At 46.2% G+C, this 20,274-nt stretch overlaps 2 protein-coding genes across 12 annotated transcripts in view; one reads left to right on the top strand and one right to left on the bottom strand.

Annotated features, from left to right (window-relative positions):
* Positions 1–557: 557 nt before the first annotated feature.
* Positions 558–20,274, top strand: part of PIGH (phosphatidylinositol glycan anchor biosynthesis class H) — a 33,316-nt gene continuing 13,599 nt past the window's right edge. For 4 of the 11 annotated variants that reach the window (XM_066343975.1, XM_066343973.1, XM_066343976.1 and 1 more), the window contains exons 1-4: positions 558–814; positions 7,353–7,562; positions 8,408–8,491; positions 10,833–11,182. In XM_066343975.1, coding sequence (XP_066200072.1) covers positions 635–814; positions 7,353–7,562; positions 8,408–8,491; positions 10,833–10,925 — 567 coding nt within the window. In that variant the 5' untranslated portion in view covers positions 558–634 and the 3' untranslated portion in view covers positions 10,926–11,182. Of the gene's footprint in view, positions 815–7,352; positions 7,563–8,407; positions 8,492–9,488; positions 10,248–10,269; positions 10,811–10,832; positions 11,183–20,274 lie in introns of those variants that run through there. The other 7 variants (XM_066343981.1, XM_066343979.1, XM_066343977.1 and 4 more) reach the window with 6 other exon arrangements.
* Positions 13,455–20,274, bottom strand: part of PLEKHH1 (pleckstrin homology, MyTH4 and FERM domain containing H1) — a 58,890-nt gene continuing 52,070 nt past the window's right edge. The window contains exons 24-29 of the mRNA XM_066343969.1: positions 19,351–19,492; positions 17,976–18,121; positions 17,738–17,867; positions 16,537–16,623; positions 16,086–16,232; positions 13,455–14,829 (exon numbers count right to left, since the gene is read on the bottom strand). Coding sequence (XP_066200066.1) covers positions 14,668–14,829; positions 16,086–16,232; positions 16,537–16,623; positions 17,738–17,867; positions 17,976–18,121; positions 19,351–19,492 — 814 coding nt within the window. The 3' untranslated portion in view covers positions 13,455–14,667. The remainder of the gene's footprint in view (positions 14,830–16,085; positions 16,233–16,536; positions 16,624–17,737; positions 17,868–17,975; positions 18,122–19,350; positions 19,493–20,274) is intronic.

A 20,274-nucleotide genomic window follows, 5' to 3' on the forward strand; every position in this document is an offset into this window, starting at 1 on the left:
CTACCGGCCATATTATTGCCAACAGCAATCTCTGAAATAATTTCCATACTGCTTCTCTTACCAGGAAGAAAGCTACTTAAAGGCAGGGACCTTGTCAGTATTGTTCACCGCTGTACTCTCAGCACCTAAAATTACCTGAATGAATGAATGAGAATGAACTAATACCTGTGGATTGTCTTCTTGGTGTGTACCCTGGCTTAGAAATAGAAATCAGTTTATCAAGAAAAAAGGACGTTTGCCCTGGCCGGGTAGCTCCGTTGAGAGTATCATGCCTAGCACAGAGGTTGCCGGTTGGATACCCCGTCAGGGCACATAGAGGAACGGATCGATGTTCCTGTCTCTCTCTCGCTAAAATCAATACATTTAAAAATTAAAAATAAAAGAAAACGGACGTTAATAGCGTTTTTAAGCTGACCGCTGGGTTGCCGGCCCCCTAAGACGCTTTGGAGTACACCGCCCTAGACTTCACAGATCCCGCAAGACAGTTCAAGGACTCTCGGCGCGGAACTGAGGCTGCGCGGAGCGTGGAGGGGCGTGGCCAACTCCGCTCTCCGGAAGTGGGCCCAGAGCCTGGGAGAGGACGCGGTCCGGCAGCTGTGGCAGGCGGCCGGCCGCAGGGGGGTGCCTTCCAGCCATGGAGGAAGAGATGAGCTTCTCGGACATTTACGGCGGCCGCCTGGCCTTGCAGCGCCGCTGCTACTCCCCGTCCTGCCGGGAGTTCTGCCTCAGCTGCCCTCGGCTCTCCTTGCGCTCGCTGACCGCTGTCACCTGCACCGTGTGGCTGGTGGCCTACGGACTCTTCGCCCTCTGCGAGGTAATCGGAGGTCCGCCCCTTCCCGCGCTCGGTGTTCCGGGACTCGATTGTGGAACCGTCTCTGAGGTCTTCGGGTTGAGCCCGGACATTTCTCCCGACCCTCCTACAGCCGGAGGGCAGAAAGTCGCTGGCCCTGGGGACTCTGTTCGGCTGCTGGACAGCGCTTTAAATTACGTTTAGTGAAAGTTGTGCTTACGTGCTTTACCCCTCTCCTGGGTCTCTGCTGTCCTCTGTGGTCCACCCAGCATACAGCTAGTCCTTTCAAGACAACCTAAAACTTTAACTTCCATGTGCTTGATGTAGTCCATGCTCATCGTAATTCAGTTCCAGGGGTTCGGACAACTAGTGAGTGGATGGTCCTCACCCATCACTTCCACTCCCCAGAGGAATCACTGCTATATAGTTTTCCAGAAACTGTCTGTCTCCCCTGTAAGTGTGTGTGTGTTCATGTGTGTACAAATTACAATTTATATACAAGTTATTTAAGAGCTTAATATTGGTAGTTCTTTCTAATAACTTTTTCAAGCAATCCGATTCCCCTCCTCCTAGCCGCTTCCCCAACTTCAAGTATTTTCTAAAGAATTATGAAATTTCCAAGGTGGATGGTTTCTATGCTCAATTCAGACTCAATCTTATTCTCTTAGTGTCAGTTTCCACCTCTCTAACATGGAATTAATAGCTGCCATGCCAGCTTCACAATATTGTGAGGGTCACATGCAGTAGTTTTGTGACAGCCCTCAAATAAAAGGAATCATCCTACTTGCCCTTTTCCGTTTTATATGTAGTGCCCTGAATTGAATATATTATTCCAGGAGTGACCTGAGCAGAGCTAAGTAGAACTGGGCTATTTATTTCTGTAATTTAAATATTGCTTCCATTACTGCATCCTTTTCTGCATTCATTATCTCTTTTGCCATCAGAGAATGATATATGCATTATTAAAACTGCCTTAATTTGTACCAAATTGTATTTAAAAGTTTGTTCATAGGTAAGTTAAAATGGTTTAGTTGTCAGGACAGTCCTTTTCCTCCCCCCTGAAAATGATTTAATTTATAATATAGTTTAATGCTAGCCTGAGTTCTGGCCATGTGGTTCTGTAAGGAGGAGGGCACATAAACTTATTAAATGCCTACTGCTTTTAATGTGCCAGCTACTTTACTGAATGTCTCATTGCAACCTTAGGAGAAAAACAAAGCCCAGAGAGAGTAATCACACCCAAAATCACAAAGCCAGTAAGTGGCATACTTGTTCTTCAAACCCAGGACTTTCTAACTCTGAAACCCTTTCTTTTCCACTAAACGGTGATGTCTCCTTCTTAGGGAGGACTTGCTTAGGCAAAATTTTTATGCCAGCTCCCTTTTGTACTTATCTCTCTCATCATGATATCACTTAGCCTCTTCAAATGCCCAGGACTCTGTAACCTCATCTTCCTTTAAACTCCCCTGCAACACTTCTTAAGGGCTCTGTGTACCAAAATTTATCTTTCCTCCTATTCAAAACTGTTCATCAGAGTAATGAATCTCAGCTATGGTTGACAAGAAATCTGACAAAGGAATTTCTTTTTTTTTTTTTTTTAATTTTTTAATTTTTTTATTTTTTACAGAGACAGAGAGTGAGTCAGAGAGAGGGATAGACAGGGACAGACAGACAGGAACAGAGAGAGATGAGAAGCATCAATCATTAGTTTTTCATTGCGCATTGCAACACCTTATTTGTTCATTGATTGCTTTCTCATATGTGCCTTGACTGCGGGCCTTCAGCAGACTGAGCAACCCCTTGCTGGAGCCAGCGACCTTGGGTTCAAGCTGGTGGGCTTTTGTTCAAACCAGATGAGCCCACACTCAAGCTGGCGACCTTGGGGTCTTGAACCTGGGTCCTCTGCATCCCAGTCCGACCCTCTATCCACTGCATCACTGCCTGGTCAGGCACAAAGGAATTTCTTAAAACATGGCTTAACGTCAACCTAAATGAATATTGAATTGTTAGAAAAATGAAGTACAAATATCGATCGACTTACGACCTATGCAACGTACGACCATTTGACTTTACGACCACAATCGCTAGCCACGACTGCTCCTTGACTGGCAGCACAAGCGTTACCCAGCTGGGCACACAACAGTGCGGACCAGCTTCCGGCAGCACTACCATCTCCGCATGCACCATTTCAACTGTTATCCCAGACTTGGTACAGCAATTTGTGTTTTGTGTCTTGGATATTTTTCATCAAACCCCTCCCAAGATGTCTACCAAGAGGAAATTGTCTTTGCAGATATTAAACAAGTTGTACTGGTAATGCAGTGTTTTACTTAAACCTGATGAATGTAAAAATAAGAAACAAAATGGTGTAGAGATGATATAAATGGCATAAAATGAACAAAGAAAATTATGATATATAACAATAATGAAAGAAAATTATGATAAAGTATGACTTAAAGATTTTTATAACATCATTTCTCAGTACTGTACATATAGCCTACTCAACTTATGACCAAATCGTGTTACGACCTGTCTGTCGAAACCAATCGTGGAAGTAAGTTGAGCACTAGGTGCATTACATATTTAGGTAGTAATCTTTGGGGCAGAAATTACCTTCCTGAAAAACTGATATGGATCAAATTCTCTAAGCATTTACTTCTCTTCTTTCCTTCTTCCCAGTTTTTGAATTCCCAGTTCTATTAAAATTCCAGGCTTTTATCTTGTTTATTCCAATCTAGAATGTTGTTCTTTCCCCTTACTTTTCTCAACTAAGTAGATGTCTCAATAAACACGACCTCTGCATCAATTAAATCTTACTTCCTTGGAAGTCTTCATGGGACATTCCTTTGTGCTTTAATCTTCATACACACACCCCTTCTTAGGAGTTATAGTCAGTATTTTAGCATTCTCCAGAAATATATTATATATAAATTAATCTTGCCTCTAATAAACCTGTTAAGGCCAAGGCTGAATTTTACTTCTCTCCAATCTTCTATAACTCTTTTTCAGTGCGAACTAGCCTGACCTGTGGTGGTGCAGTGGATAAAGCATCAACCTGGAAACGCTGAGGTTGCCGGTTCAAAACCCTGGGCTTGCCTGGTCAAGGCACATATAGGAGTTGATGCTTCCTGCTCCTCTCCCCTTCTCTCTCCCTCCCTCTCTCTCTCTCTCTCTCTCTCCCCTCTCTATAATGAATAAATAAATCTTTAAAAAAATAAATAAAAATCAGTGTGAACTATATACAAGATACTATACTAGATGCTAGGCATTTAATTGACTCCAAGCAGATATTTCTGAAACATCAGACATGCAGCACATAGATTTCTCCATCCTCCATTTGTTAATCAACAAATAGTACCCCAATAAATTCAATAAAATAAAAAACCAAAAACCAAATAGTTGTCTAGCACAGAAGTCAGCAAACTTTTTCTTTAAAATGCCAAATAGCCTGACCGATGGTGGTGCAGTGGATAGAGTGATAGAGTGTTGACTCAGAATGCTGAAGTCCCTGGTTTGAAACCTTGAGATCACTGGGCTTGTTAGCTGAGTGCAGGCTTTCAAGCCTGAGTGCGGGGTCACTGGCTAGAGCGCAGGATCATCAATATGATCCCAAGGTCACTGGCTAGAGCAAGGGGTCACTGGCTTGGCTGGAGCCCCCTGGTAAAGGCACATATGAGAAGCAATCAATAAACAACTAAAGTGAAGCAACTATGAGTTGATGCTTCTCATCTCTCTCCTTTCTTTGTCTCACCCTTCCTGGTCTCTCTTAAAAAAAAAAAAAGGATAATTATTTTAGGCTTTATAGGTTTCTGTCTCATATTCTTCTTTCTCTTTTTTAACCACTCTTTAAAAAATGTAAAAGTCATTTTTTTTTTGTCATTTTTTTTTTGTACTTTTCTGAAGTTGGAAACAGGAGGCAGTCAGACAGACTCCCGCATGTGCCCGACTGGGATCCACCCAGCATGCCCACCAGGGGGTGATGCTCTGCCCATCTGGGGCGTTGCTCTGTTGCAACCAGAGCCATTCTAGCGCCTGAGGCAGAGGCCACAGAGCCATCCTCAGCGCCCGGGCCAACTTTGCTCCAATGGAGCCTTGGCTGCGGGAGGGGAAGAGAGAGACAGAGAAGAAGGAGAGGGGGAGGGGTGGAGAAGCAGATGGGCGCCTCTCCTGTGTGCCCTGGCTGGGAATCGAACCTGAGATTCCTGCACGCCAGGCCGACGCTCTACCACTGAGCCAACCGGCCAGGGCTGGAGTAAAAGTCATTTTTGGCTCAAGGTGGACCAGACAAAAATAGATCATGGGCCCAAATAGTTTGCAGACCTCTGATCTAACATTTAGTATCTGTGAGGTAGAAAGAAGTAGAAAGATACTTTCAAAGAAAACAGAGCTGGTCAGTAAAGTGGTAAAAACAGATTTGCTTCACAAACTAGGAGAAAGAGACCTTAGTATAGAACTGGGCTCTGAGTACAGCATAGACAAGTGAAAATTTATATCCTAGGAGCAGGATGGGGATTGGGGGATGGGAAATTACTAAAAGGAAACATCAGGGGTAAAGGGTGATTCTGGCTCAACTGACTTGAAAGGATTCTTGCTGAAGACAGGCCAGGGTTATCAGATACTAAGGGTGGGGGTTCTCTCTGAACTGACCTAGGGAGATTCTAGCTACAGCTGGGCAATGGAGGCCCAACAAGGATGGATGCCAAGGCCAGGGGCTTAGAAGAGCTAGACTAGAGTTAGGTCAAGGAGGGCATCTTGTCAGTAACAAATAATAATGAGAGACTTCCTGCCTTCAAGGAATGATAGTCATAAATTACTGAATCTCTTGATTCTAGGTCATCAATGATTTTTTTCTGTGCCATCCTTCTATATAATAGCTTTATGGAAAAAAGAAAACAATGCCACATGAAAGAAACACATTTCAACTTCAGAAATGATAAAAGGTTGTAAATGTGTCTTAAAATCAAAGGAATAAATACCATTTTGAGCCCTTAACATATCAGTCACAGCCCAAAATGACTAAAAGAGCCCTAAATGATAATGTCTCTATTATTTGGCAGAACAGGAAGTCAGTAGGTAGGAGAGCTCTAGAGGGCATAGAAGGCTCAGGAGGTTGTTTTCTTCATCTTGATATACTCTGCTTGTCCTCAGCCTAGCCTTCCACATGGTCCGACAGAGTCCACAGTACTTCCAGACATCAGAACCTCAGGCTGTAGGGAACTTATCTTCCTTAGATCTCTTTTTAAGATGGACTTAGGCCTGGCCAGATGGTTCAGTGGATAGAGCGTCATCCTGGCATGCCAATGTCGTAAGTTCCATCCCCAGTCAGGGCACGTACAAGAAGCAACCAATGAGTGCACAACTAAATGGAACAACTAAGTGGAACAATGAGTTGATGCTTCTCTCTCTTCTCTCTTTCTCTCCACCCATCTCTCTACCCTCCTTCTTTCTCAGATCAGTGGAAAACTTAAAAAAGAAAAGTGGACTTAGTTTTACAGAAGCCCCTCCAGCAGACCTCCCCTCACATCTCATTGGTCTGAGTTGTATCATGTGTCCATTTCTAAACCAAGTTAGGAAGGAGTGGTTGACCTGACCAGGTGGTGGCATGGTGGCACAGTGGATGCTGAGGGACCTAGGTTCAAAACCCTGAGGTCTCCGGCTTGAGTGTGGGCTCACTGGGCTTGAGCCTGGGGTCACTGGCTTGAGCGTGAGATCACAGACATGACCCCAAGGTCTCTGGCTTGAGCAAGGGATCACTGGCTCAGCTGAAGCCCCCTACCCCCATCAAGGCACATATGAGAAAGTAATCGATGAACAACTAAGGTGCTGCAACAAGGAGTTGATGCTTTTCATCTCTCTCCCTTCCTGTCTGTCTGTGCTCCCCTCTCTCTCTTGCTCTCTCTCTCCAAAAAAAAAAAAAAAAAAAGGGAAGGAATGGTTGTTGAGTAGTATCTATTAACACTGTGCTAAGCGTTTATTTGTTCAGTCTATGATTTTTTTTAAAGATTTTTTTTATTTATTCATTATAGAGAAGAGAGAAAGAGAGAGAGAGAGAGAGAGAGAGAGAGAGAGAGAAGGGGGGAGGAGCGGGAAGCATCAACTCCCATATGTGCCTTGACCAGGCAAGCCCAGGGTTTTTGAACCGGCGACCTCAGCGTTTCCAGGTTGACGCTTTATCCACTGCTCCACCACAGGTCAGGCCTATTCAGTCTGATTTTGCACTATGTATTGTTCTGAGGGAGTGTGAGAGGAAAAGGTCTGAGTCCTTAAGTTGCAATTTGGAAGGAAAATTTCTGAGTGGTGTGATGGTGGGTATTTCGCTGATGGAGGTTCTCCTCCACAGGCCTATCCATTTATTGTCTGGATTTATTTCAGCATATGCTTTCACAGCTCTACAGAACACAAAGGTGATTCCTCTTCCTTCATGCCTGTTCCCCTCATGTGCTCAACTCACTTTAGAACACAGGCTTTTTTACTGCATTGCCTAGAGTGGACTTATTAAACAGCAGATGTATGCAGAGGACCACTGGGTAATCTTACTGCCTGTGTCTGGCTCTCTCTTCAGAACAGCATGATCCTCTCTGCTGCCATCTTCATCACCCTCTTTGGCCTGCTTGCTTACCTCCATTTTGTGAAGATTGATCAAGAGACCCTGTTAATCATTGATTCCCTTGGTATCCAGATGACTTCATCCTATGCCTCTGGCAAAGAAAGCACCACCTTCATTGAGATGGGTGATGTGAAGGATATTATCATTAATGAGGCTATTTACATGGTAAGTATGTAAGTGGTATTACACGCCTCTCTTGGGAGAAGGGAGCCCTTGGGGTAGGCCTGGATTTGAACTATTTTAATACCTAAAGTATTAGATGTCAAAAAATTAAAGCTGGAGACTTTCTGCCAGTACTATTTGAAGTGTTTCCTTTTGGCCTGACCTGTGGTGGTGCAGTGGATAAAGCGTTGACCTGGAAATGCTGAGGTCGCTGGTTCGAAACCCTGGGCTTGCCTGGTCAAGGCACATATGGGAGTTGATGCTTCCAGCTCCATCCCCCCCTTCTCTCTCTCTGTCTCTCCCTCTCCTCTCTAAAAAAATGAATAAATAAATTAATTAATTAAAAAAATGAAGTGTTTCCTTTCGGGCTGGCATGTCTAAAAACTGTAAAAATAAAACATTAAAAAAAGATATATCTATTAAAAAAGTTTTTTTTATTTATTGCTTTTAGAGAGAGAGGGAAGGAGAGAGAGAAAGAAACATCCACTTGTTCCACTTATTCATTGGTTGATTCTTGTATGTGCCCTGACCCAGGATCGAACCCATAATCTTGGTGTATTGGCACCACACTCTAACCAACTTGGCTACTTGTCCAGAGCATCCTTTTATTTTCAAAGAGACACAACATTTCAATTTTCTTTTCTAGCTCAGCTTCAGAATCTTCTCTAGTTATTATTGCTGCTATTTTTTTTTTCCATTTAAAGCATGAGAATTAACTTCTCCCTCACTTCAAAAGCTGTCAAGCGTTCTACTTAGAGATAACCATTTACAAAAATGTTTTAGCCTTTCCTTTAAGGGAAAAAATAAGTTTCACTTAGCTATTTGCTGTTTGGCTTATTTTCTTATAGCAGAAGGTGATTTACTACCTGTGCATTTTATTGAACGATCCGTTGGAACCACATCGAATATCCCAAGTAGTACCTGTCTTCCAGGTGAGCACAGAACACTGCTTTGCTTAACTTTCTTCTCCAAAGACATCCTCTGCCTTTCCTCCCTCTTATGTATCCACTGCTACTTATGTTTAGTAGCAACTTTCATTGTCAGAATCATTTAAGGATACCTGACAGCTATTTTTAGTGAAAATTAGAATTTTAGTTATTTCAGAAGCTCCTTTCTGAGGCAAATATAGGCTTTCAGAAATACTACAAATTTTAGCGAAAAAAGAAGTGCATAGCAAGTTCAGCCTATAAATCATCATTCATCTACTTTGGCTCAGTCAGTCTACCAATATGATTTTACAGAGACATTGCTGACCTATACATATATTGTACACTGTTTTGTATTTTGCTTTTTAAATCTAACATGCATATTTTCATGCATCTACAAAGGCCATTATACTTATTATTTTATGTAATTATATCATGTCAAGTATCAGTTTATTTAGCCACTCTATTGCTAGCTTTTTTAAATTTTTTATTTTTTTTACAGAGACAGAGAGTCAGAGAGAGGGATAGACAGGGACAGACAGGAACGGAGAGATGAGAAGCATCAATCATTAGTTTTTTGTTGCGCATTGTGACACCTTAATTGTTCATTGATTGCTTTCTCATACGTGCCTTGACCACGGGCCTTCAGCAGACCAAATAACCCCTTGCTGGAGCCAGCGACCTTGGGTCCAAGCTGGTGAGCTTTGCTCAAACCAGATGAGCTCGCGTTCAAGCTGGCGACCTTGGGATCTCGAATCTGGGTCTTCCGCATCCCAGACTGATGCTCTATCCACTGCGCCACCGCCTGGTCAGGCTCTATTGCTAGCTTTTGAAATTACATTTGGATTTTTCTTTTGTTCTTATAAAAAAACCCACTTATACAAACATAATGATACTAAATTACCTTATAGGTATATAATTTATGTATGTAGTTAACTGCCTCACTGCCCTGTTTCACAAAGGATTTTTTTGTTGTTGTTTTTGTTTTTGTATTTTTCCGAAGCTGGAAAGGGGGAGGCAGTCAGACAGACTCCCTCATGTGCCCGACCGGGATCCACCTGGCATGCCCACCAGGGGGCGATGCTCTGCCCATCCGGGGCCTCACTCTGTTGCGACCAGAGCCCACTCTAGCGCCTGAGGCAGAGGCCATGGAGCCATCCCCAGCGCCCGGGCCATCTTTGCTCCAATGGAGCCTTGGCTTCGAGAGGGGAAGAGAGAGACAGAGAGGAAGGAGAAGGGGAGGGATGGAGAAGCAGATGGGCGCTTCTCCTGTGTGCCCTGGCTGGGAATCGAACCCAGGACTTCCGCACGCCAGGCCAACGCTCTATTACTGAGCCAACCGGCCAGGGCTCACAAAGTATTTAAAGCAGCTAAGCATTATACATCAAAATTATTTTAGTAAAGCTTATGAACAGTTTTATAGATTTTTACAGTGTTAGAAATTTGGTTCCAGAGATTGGACAACTTTATCATACTTTGGGAATTTGTGCTTGTTTTCTACAGTCTTGGCTAACAGTGGGTTTAGCTATTTTTTAGTTTAGTATGTAGATAATTTAAAGTTTTCCAATTTGTATATCTTTAAAGAACAGACTTTCATATTTCCTTACACTTAACCTGTATTTCCTTTTGTTTTAAACTATCCATATCTCCTCTCTTAGTCAAGTAGAATCTAGATATTGATCATGTGTTTGTAACAACTTACATATTTTGGTATCAAACTTTTATTAAATATGCTTTCCACATGTTTTTCCCATTCTGTGACTTTATTTTTTAATTGATTTTAGTGAGGGAGGCAGGGAGAGAGAGACAGAGAGACAGGAACATCAAGCTGTTCCTGTATGTGCCCTGACCGGGGATCAAACTGGCAACCTCTGTGCTTTGGCACGATGTTCTTAACCAACTGAGCTATCTGGCCGGGGCCTCTGTGACATTTTTTAAAATTTGGGTTTTATTACATTTCATTATACAAACTACTTTTCCATATTTACATATTAAACGTCCCTTCCTGTCTCTGAGGACTGTTTCACAGTTGTGACACTTCCCAGGAGGGTCTATCCTTGTTACTCCTCTTGTTTGCTCTTCATGGAGATTTCATGGAGATCATGAAATTTATACAGATTAAAAACTATCTTTCAAGATCCTGCTTCACACAATTCATAGACTGGGCATGGGCCTAGTTAGGGACTCTGCCGGCAAGGTGCTATGAAGTCGAACTTCGCCTCTGAGCTCACACCTGTGCCATACAGACCCCTTGACCTGGTGGCAGATTGAGGGTGCACGTGGATGCAGCACTGCTAAGCACTCTGACGTTCATCTCGGCTGTGCATCTCTCCCCTTTGGAATTCAGAATGCCAAGCCCCGGCTGGACTGCTTGATCGAAGTGTACAGGAGCTGCCAGGAGATCCTGGCCCGTCAGAAAGCCACATCCAGAACCCCATGAGGCCCAGCATTCAGAGGCCAGCGTTGTCTTCTGTGGGAAATGACTCCTAAGCCCTAGGAGCTGGGGTACCCCTGCCATCGTGTGGACCGGTCCTAGGAACCAGGATGGATGCAGTGGAGCTCAGAGCCATAGAGCAGATGACTGGAAACCCAACTCACCGTGTGGTGTTGAGCAGAGTATTTGTGCATTTCAGTGCTCCCCTTGTGAGATATTGCCTACTCTACCAACCAGGGGAGAGCTCAAAGGATACATCAAAGGTAATGTCGACAAAGAGCACTTGTGAGATACCTAAGCACATTCAAGTTTACTTTTTGTTGAAATTTGTAGAGCAAGACAATGGGAAATTGATACCAGCTTTCTTGAGAAAGACAATTTCTAACTGTATAGTACCCCTGTTTAAAGTTAAGAAAAAAAGTCAAGCCCTTCAAGTACTGGGTTAGCAGGAAGAAATGTCCTACAAGACTAGTAAGACTAGTCTCTGCCTACCTACCTCCTGTGTCTGTACAGGATGAATTTATGATGACTCTCTTGATGAAAAGGGATCTTTTCCTAAACATACACAGTAATTGCCTGGTTCACAGACAGCTGCTTTTTACTGACAAATTATTTAGTGACTTTCAGGCATGGGGTGTCAAGCACATTACTACTCTTCTGTTACTCAGCATTGTGTATGGTTTCAAAGCCTCTTTTGCCAAGAAGGATGAGACAAAAGGCCAGAGAGAAATGGACTGGTTCCAGGAATGTTCGAGAAGGACAAACATGCAAACTATAGAAGCCTTTGTTCATAAGGCAGTTTCTTCTGTATGAAATCCATCAACTAAGGGAGGATTCCTGAATGGTCAGGAAGGAAACAGGTGGGGGAAATAGCTTGACTCCCAAATTCAGTATAAATATAGCTCCATTCTTTCTTATTTTTTCCTTAGGATTCTAATTTTTTTTTTTTTTTTTTGGTATTTTTCCGAAGCTGGAAACGGGGAAGCAGTCAGACAGACCCCCGCATGCGCCCGATCGGGATCCACCCGGCACGCCCACCAAGGGGTGATGCTCTGCCCACCAGGGGGTGATGCTCTGCCCATCTGGGGCATTGCTCTGCTGCAACCAGAGCCATTCTAGCGCCTGAGGCAGAGGCCATGGAGCCATCCTCAGCGCCCGGGCAAACTTTGCTCCAGTGGAGCCTTGGCTGTGGGAGGGGAAGAGAGAGACAGAGAGGAAGGAGAGGGGGAGGGGTGGAGAAGCAGATGGGCACCTCTCCTGTGTGCCCTGGCCGGGAATCGAACCCAGGACTCCTGCATGCCAGGCCGACGCTCTACCACTGAGCCAACCGGCCAGGGCCCTTATGATTCTAATTTTTAATTTTAATCCACGTAGATTATAGAACAGGGGTCCCCAAACTTTTTACACAGGGGGCCAGTTCACTGTCCCTCAGACTGTTGGAGGGCCGGACATTAAAAAAAAACTATGAACAAATCCCTATGTACACTGCATATATCTTATTTTAAAGTAAAAAAACCAAAACAGGAACAAATACAATATTTAAAATAAAAAACAAGTAAATTTAAATCAATAAACTGACCAGTATTTCAATGGGAACTATGCTCCTCTCACTGACCACCAATGAAAGAGGTGCCCCTTCCGAAAGTGCGGCGGGGGCCAGATAAATGGCCTCAGGGAGCCGCATGTGGCCCGAGGGCCGTAGTTTGGGGACCTCTGTTATAGAATCCTCATGGGCCTTAGAGATACTCAAGGTATTACAAAAGCAGAGTGATCATTTATTTGCCTTTTATACCAGCCCTGGAGGGGTTCTTCAGAAGCCTGTGGTACATGTGATTTGTTGACCTGTTTGAGGTAGAATTGTCCCAACTAGATCCTAAATTCTGGGGGAAAGGCAGGAACAGAAACGGCAGATGGGCCTGACCAGGTGGTGCAGTGGATAGAGCATCTGCCTGGGACTCAGAGGATCCAGGTTTGAAACCCTGAGGTCGCTGGCTTGAGCGAGGGCTCATCCAGCTTGAGCGTGGGATCATAGACATGACCTCATGGTCACTGGCTTGAGCCCAAAGTCGCTGGCTTCAGCCCAGAGGTCTCTGGCTCGAAGCCTAAGGTTGCTAGCTTGAGCCCAAGGTTGCTGGCTTGATAAAGGGGTCACTTGGTCTGCTGTAGCCCACAGGTCAAGGCACATGAGAAAGCAATCAATGAACTACTAATGTGCTGCAAAGAAGAACTGATACTTCTCATCTCTCGCCCTGTCTGTCTGTCCCTCTTGCTATCTTTGTCTCTCTCACTAAAAAAATGGCAGAAGGCTGTGAAACTGCCAGCCTTGCAAAGCCAAGTTCATTGAAAAGAGGCAGACACTCTCCTGTTCTTCCTTTCCATCACACCTGTCAGTTTCAGGTACGAGGGAAAAGCATACAACAGCTGAGGTGCTCACAAAACTAGTTCCAGCCGCGCGCACACACACCACCACCACCCCACCCCACCCCACCCCACCCCACCCCACCCGGGTTCTTGGATACAACTGCTAAAACCATACAGTTTTCAGCACTTTATTGAGAACCAGTAGGACTGCCTTGGAGCTGTGGAATAAACCTCAGTTTCTCCACTGTTGGAAAATCAGAGTATCAGTGAACTCTTTGTCTTTTTTTTCTGTTAGGGGAGGGTGGAAACAAAGATCTTCTCCTCTGCACCCAACAGAAGGTCTTAGTTGGGGATAGGGGAGATTGGCATCACTAGGAAGGCAAAAGGTGAAAGAAACATTCAATTTCTTCCCCTGATGCTCTTAGGCTAGGACCAAGATCATGTGTTCTCTGCCCTCAAACTAATTCCCAGCGGACGTTCGCCAGAAGTCTTAAGGAACAAATCCAGGCCCACGAGCCTGGAGGGTTCTTCTGTTTCCGACTGTCTTTGGTGGCTCACAGAGCAGCAAACAGCAGAGTGCATCTGCTTGGGCTTTCAAAGGGCAAGGGAACAGTGCTGACCACCTCGTCCTCCAGTAGTGCGCACAGCCCTCTCTGGGCCCCGTCCAGTGGTTACAGTGAGACACGGGAGGTCAGGCTGGAGCTGCCCCCTGCCTTTGCTTGTACCCAGTTGGGCTTGCAGTCCAGTGTGAGGGAAAACAGCTGCAGTCTCAGCAGGGAGAGCTCCCTGTCCTACAAAGGCAGGAGCTGCTGCCCCCGAGGGGCGGGGCAGAACGCCGCTCATCTGCAGCAGGGGGAGGGGAAAGACAACACTATGCCTTTTTCTCCAGCCCTGCCCACACCTTTCCCACTGGGGAAAGTAAGTCTAGTTTTAGTGAGTTCTAGGCTTTTGTCAAGAGTCCCGGTGAAGTGGAAATTTTAGACCTATTCAGGGATGTTAGGAAAACTTCAAGTATAAACCCCACATAAGGAATATATGCAACATAAAAAATGTTAGCCTCCCTGAGGGTGTCAGTGGGGAGCGCTCTGACTTACAGCACCGTTGCCCTCAGTAACCATCCCTGTCTGTCTAGAAGCAGGTAGTATCTAGAGCTCAGTATTCTTGTGGAAAAGAGAGTGGTTTTTATACTGGGTCTGGATTTTTAAAAGTTGGGCCCTGAAACATTATAAGGCACCTTGAAAGTTAAGACTTCGTGGACCCTGAAATACACATTTCACAGAACAAACCAGGGTGGGGGTTGGTCCATCACAGTAGAATCCTGTCCCAGAACATTCATCTCCAACCCCAGAGGCACCAGGTGGTGCTGGGAAAGGGGCAGGAGAACTATTCACAGCAACGTTGGCCCCTTGGCAGCACAGGGAACAGAAGCAAAGAACTGTCGTCCATCCAGTTCCCATGGCTGGTGGGCAGCACGTGGGTTGGTGCGTGGGTTCCCAGTTACGGAGCAGTGGTTCATGTAGCTGGCCATGACGAAAGTAGCCTCTGCGATCTAAGGAGACAACAGAGATATGGGAATGGAACTCGCTGTGGCTCGAGGACTGGCTTTCTCACCTACTAGCTATTAGGCAGGGTATATAACCTTCCTAGGCTTCAGTTTATCTCTTAAAATACCCACCCAGGAGAAAATGTACAAAGGCAGTCACTACTGTGAGGTTCAGAGGCCCAGTGAAATGGGTGCCGATTGGTTTGGAGGTCCTCTGAGATGGACAGTACCCTCCTGAGAACAGGAGAGGCAACATGCACTCTGGTTAGCTCCAAGTTAGGAAAGGGAGCCTGCCTGGAGGACAGGGTCTGTCTAGCTTCTTTGTCGGGTGGTATTAAAGGAGGGGGAGATTTGGAAAACTCCAACTTTACGATTAAAGCAACATGATTTCCAGTTACTCTCAAAAAGAAGCCAGGCACTATAAGTCAGGACTTAGGTTTGTGAGTCTGTAATTCTTACTTTTTGCCAGTCAGCATTTCCTGTACTGAGTGGGAATAAAGACTGTAAGGCAAAGAAGTCTTTGCACGGTCTTCAAGATCTGAAGGGCCCTGGCCGGTTGGCTCTGGATAGAGCATCAGCCCAGTGTATGGATGTCCTGGGTTTGATTCCCAGTCAGAGCACACAAGAGAAGCGACCTATCGGCTGCTTTCCCCCTCCTGCAGCCAGTGGCTCGACTGGTTCGAGTGTCTGCCCCAGGCGCTGAGGATAGCTCTATTGGTCTGAGCGCATCAGCCTGAGGACCTGATAGCTTGGGTGATTCAAGCATTGGCCCCAGATGAGTTGCCATGCGGGAGTCTGTCTCACTATCTCCCCAACTCTCACTTAAAAAAAAAATCAGAAGGAAGAGGGACCACGCAGATTGTCCCACTTTGTGACCAGTGTAGGATAAGGTGAGAACATCTTGAGGAGGCAGCAGCCCTGGCCCTGGGCCTGCTGCAGAACAGCAAGTGAGCATTCGACTCAAGCCTGCCTGGTGCTGAGGCTTGAGAGAACTAGAAAAGAGAATGTGAACGGAATAGGAGTGGCTGGGCCAGAGGGAGTTCCTTCCCTAGCCAGCCCCGCACCTGCCAGCTCAGCAGTGACTGAGATGCAGCGCTCCCTGAACCCTCTGGAGTAATACAATACTTATAGACAAGGCCAAAAGTCTTATTTGGGGCAGGGCTCTTCTGTAATACTGTCATAACCCCAGCTTCCTTTCTAAGCTCCAAGCCCACTTTCCCTACCAGATCAGAGGAAGATGTCTTAGTAGCTCTCAGACCTACCTTGGGAGTGGCCATCCGGAAGATCAACTTCTCAATGTGGCCTTTTCCAGAGCTCTGGTCTGGAATGGATCTAATCACAAGCATGAAGTCATCCCGGCAGCCACCAAAGGTCATCACTGAAGAGTAGGGGTAGGTGACATGCACTTGCTGCAGGAAAGAGCCGGTTAGTTCTAGGGAAACTTTCCATCTGCCTCCGGAACTAGGCACCAGCATCCCGGCTCTTCTAAGCACAGACAGTATTCACCGGGAAGGAAGAGCTCTGAAGTGGTCATAATCTGTAACTCTACATCTTCAGTATCTACAAGCTGTGTCTAGACTAGAGAATAGCAGTGCTTGGGTAAGGGGTGAGGGAGGGGGACCACGGTCACTTAGCTCGGGCCTTTGAGTCCAGAGAGGAAGAGAAAAGACTATTCAGGAAAAGGAGGGGTCAGAAGCCCTCATCCTCCGGTACCATAGTGTTGTGGTCCAGGATGCTGACACCATCCTCATTCACAGCAATCCACACCAGAGCGCTCTCCTTGGAAGACAGCTGTGCAGGCTGGGGAACCAGGAAAATCCCATCAGACATATCTACAGCTAGGGATTCTGAACTATCAGAGTGCTGTGAGGAAAAAGGAACACGCAGGGGTCTGCTAGAAATGTTCCAACTTCCCCTCGTCTTGGAAACATAGAAGACGGTATTTGTACAGCACGTTAGAGTAAACAGGAGGCATCTGGCCGGGGGGCTCTGGCTACCTACTAACAAGCCAAGGTGGAAAGGACCACTTTGTAGAGTACCTCTAGCCTCTCCTGCCACAGCACATGGTTGGGGAGCTCTGTGCTATAGAAGAGAGCATCCCTGGCTGCCGTGTCATGGGCGTGGAGAACAGGCTGTTTCCTCTTAGCTCCCAGAAACTGATAGCATTGCACCCAGTCTCTCCCAGCTGATGTGCATCTTGCTTCAATCAATTCCCTAGGGACCGCCCAGTCTGGATAGAACTGGTTAGAACGTCATCCTGCAGCCAAGAGTTTGCTGGTTCGATCCCCAGTCAGGGCACTTACAGGAACAGACCGATGTTCCTGTCCCTTTCCCTTCCTCTCTCACTAAAAAAATCAATAAATAAAAATTAAAAAACAAAGCAAAAAACTTCCTAGGGACTGTAAAAGAAATAGGAAACCAAGAATGCAATCTTACGGGCCTTAAATGCTAATAGTAAGAAAAGTGACTGGTGGACAGTTCCTGGAATAACTAATTTTCACTTGCCAGGGCTGCGGTAGAGCAATCCAGATTTCCCACCTCTCCTACCCAAAAGGCTGGGGAAGCAGACATATAACTTTTTTCAGAAGCTTTCCCCAGCTTCTCAAAGTGGGGCCCCCTGTAATATATATGCCTTTGTAATTACATAGTTCATCCCCCCCCCAGGGGTAGCATTGAGAAAGGAGTCAATAAAGGAAAGATGAGGGTCACCCAGAAATACTCCTAGCCCCAAAGCAATGAATCAACTGCTCTGGACCATGGAAATGAGTGGAGAGATAGCGACCCCTGGTGGTTGCTAGCCTGCAGGCTGGTGCTACGGACTGGCTCAAGCGTGACCAGGGACAGCAGTTCCTGGAGAAACGGGGCATCTCTGAGGATGTGGGCACCACTCCTACTGGAAACCACTTGCACTTACCTGAGCAGCAAAAAGCTTAGCACCAAAGAAGGGCCACTTCCGGGCCACCGTCAGGTAGATGCGGATGCACTCAGGAGGGGAGCAGCCTTGCAGTGCTGCCCACTTTGCGGTCAGCTGATCTACAAGGTGCCTGGTTTGGACAGATGGACAGAAATGGTGGCAGTCAAGTACCAACATATTTTCGTGGCAGCTCTGAGCCTGTGTCCCCCAGCAACTCCCTGGAAGCCCTGTGGCCTACCTCAGCTGTTCAGGGGGTGCCCTGTGGTGTCTGTAGCGCCTCGGGTAGAACCTGTCCAGGACCTGCTGTAGGTGATGCTGCACCTTGGAAGGGGGTGTGCCCCCAGGACCTGGTGGGAGGGGCCTCTCCAAGTCCCCGAACTCTACCTGTGATGGAAGCACATGGAGGCATAAGTCAAGAATCGGGACAGGATGGGGGCAGGATGGGGGTAGAGGTAAGGGGGGCTGTTGTGAGAGGTGAAATAAACCACTGCCTCATCACTTTCTTGGTGAGGTGTGAATGGATGTAAAAACAAAACCAAAACCAGTTCTTACGAACAGACCCTTTATCTCCAGTTTCACAGACACTAGGGAAACCACCTAAAGGTCCTAGAATATGAGAGATTATTTAGACCAATTTTCAATTTCCAGCTGAGGTCAAGCGCCTTACCCAAAGACCCAGTTAATTAGTGGCAGACCAGGGAAAACAATGTAGGAATGTTGGCTTTCAATCCAAAAACATGGGATACTGGAGTGAAGAAGCTACAGATCCTGGAGTATAGGAAGTCCTCGAACAGCACTGTTTTGTTCAACATCATTTTATTATAACAATGAGATGTTTCACTTGAAGTCCCAGAACCGGTTGACGACATTAAGTAAGGACTCCTTTGGCGTGGGACACCTGACGCAGATCCCAGCTCTGCCACCTACCAGCTTTGTAACCCTGGCCAAGTTACTGAAACTCTCTGGGCTTCAATCTTCTCATCTATTACGTGGAAATGAGAACTAAATAAGATAATATGTATAAAATATTTAGCACAGGGCCCTCTACAGTGTATTCAATAAGTGTTTATTATATTAAAGATCAGCTATTATTTCCTCTTCATTTCCAGTATGTAGATCCATGCCTCCTAAAGGTATCAGAGAGAAGAGTCAAAGTCTGCGTGTGTGTTCCTTTTCCTAATTCTAGTTAAAATATTTGACAGCAGTAAGTACAAATTTTATCCCATACATTATGTGATAAGCATTATTTAAGAATCATAGCACAACCCTGTGGAGGCACGTACAGAGGTATTTTTGTTTTCAGTTTGCAAAAATGGAAACTGAAGCATATACAACTAAAGTGACGTGGCCAAGATCTCACAGCAGGTAGTGGCTAGGGCTCAATCCCAGGCCGCTGGATTCCACATCCGGAGCTGTGCACACAGCCTGTGTCTGCCATGAGGGCTCTGCAGGGTGAGGAGTCAGCCTCTCTCCGCAGCCGGGGACGGCAAGGCCACCCTACCCTCTGGCACCACAGGGTCTGCAGAACTTCCTGCTTCAGGCTGTGTGGCGCATTCCACCTGTGAGTCCAAAGACGGTATCCAGACCCGCCTGATTCCTGAACAGAACCTTACCTGTGCCATTAGGGCAGCCATCTCCAGAGCCAGTTCCTTGTTGACAGGAAACCTCCCCGCCACTATCTCCCCACTGGTTTGGAAGGCGAGCAGCAGACGCTCTCGCTCCGTCTCCCCTTTAATTTGACTCCGAAAGTACAGCCTACAGGGAACAAAGGGAGAAGCCAGGTCAGCTGGCATCCCAAAAGGATGAGGTTATCTTTTAAGATTTTTTTTTTTTTTTGAGGAATTGGATCAAGGGATTTCCCAAATTCCTTTATATATCTTTATGTTCTTTTTGAAGATTTTAATTAAATTAATTAATTAATTAATTACTTTTTCTGAAGCTGGAAACAGGGAGAGACAGTCAGACAGACTCCCGCATGCGCCCGACTGGGATCCACCCAGCACGCCCACCAAGGGGCGACGCTCTGCCCACCAGGGGGCGATGCTCTGCCCCTCCGGGCGTCGCTTCCCCCCCCCCCCCACCAGAGCCAGAGCCACTCTAGCGCCTGGGGCAGAGGCCAAGGAGCCATCCCCAGCGCCCCCGGGCCATCTTTGCTCCAATGGAGCCTTGGCTGCGGGAGGGGAAGAGAGAGACAGAGAGGAAGGAGGGGAGGGGGGTGGAGAAGCAAATGGGCGCTTCTCCTGTGTGCCCTGGCCGGGAATCGAACCTGGGTCCCCCGCACGCCAGGCCGACGCTCTACTGCTGAGCCAACCGGCCAGGGCCGATTTTAATTTAATTTAATTTATTCATTTTAGAGAGGAAAGAGAGAGAGGAGAGAAAGAGAGACAGAGAGAGAGAAGGGGGGGAGGAGCTGGAAGCATCAACTCCCATATGTGCCTTGACCAGGCAAGTCCAGGGTTTCGAACTGGCGACCCCAGCATTTCCAGGTCGACGCTTTACACACTGTGCCACCACAGGTCAGGCAGGATGAGGTTATC

Source organism: Saccopteryx leptura, chromosome 6, assembly GCF_036850995.1.
Source record: "Saccopteryx leptura isolate mSacLep1 chromosome 6, mSacLep1_pri_phased_curated, whole genome shotgun sequence".
Taxonomy (NCBI): domain Eukaryota; kingdom Metazoa; phylum Chordata; class Mammalia; order Chiroptera; family Emballonuridae; genus Saccopteryx; species Saccopteryx leptura.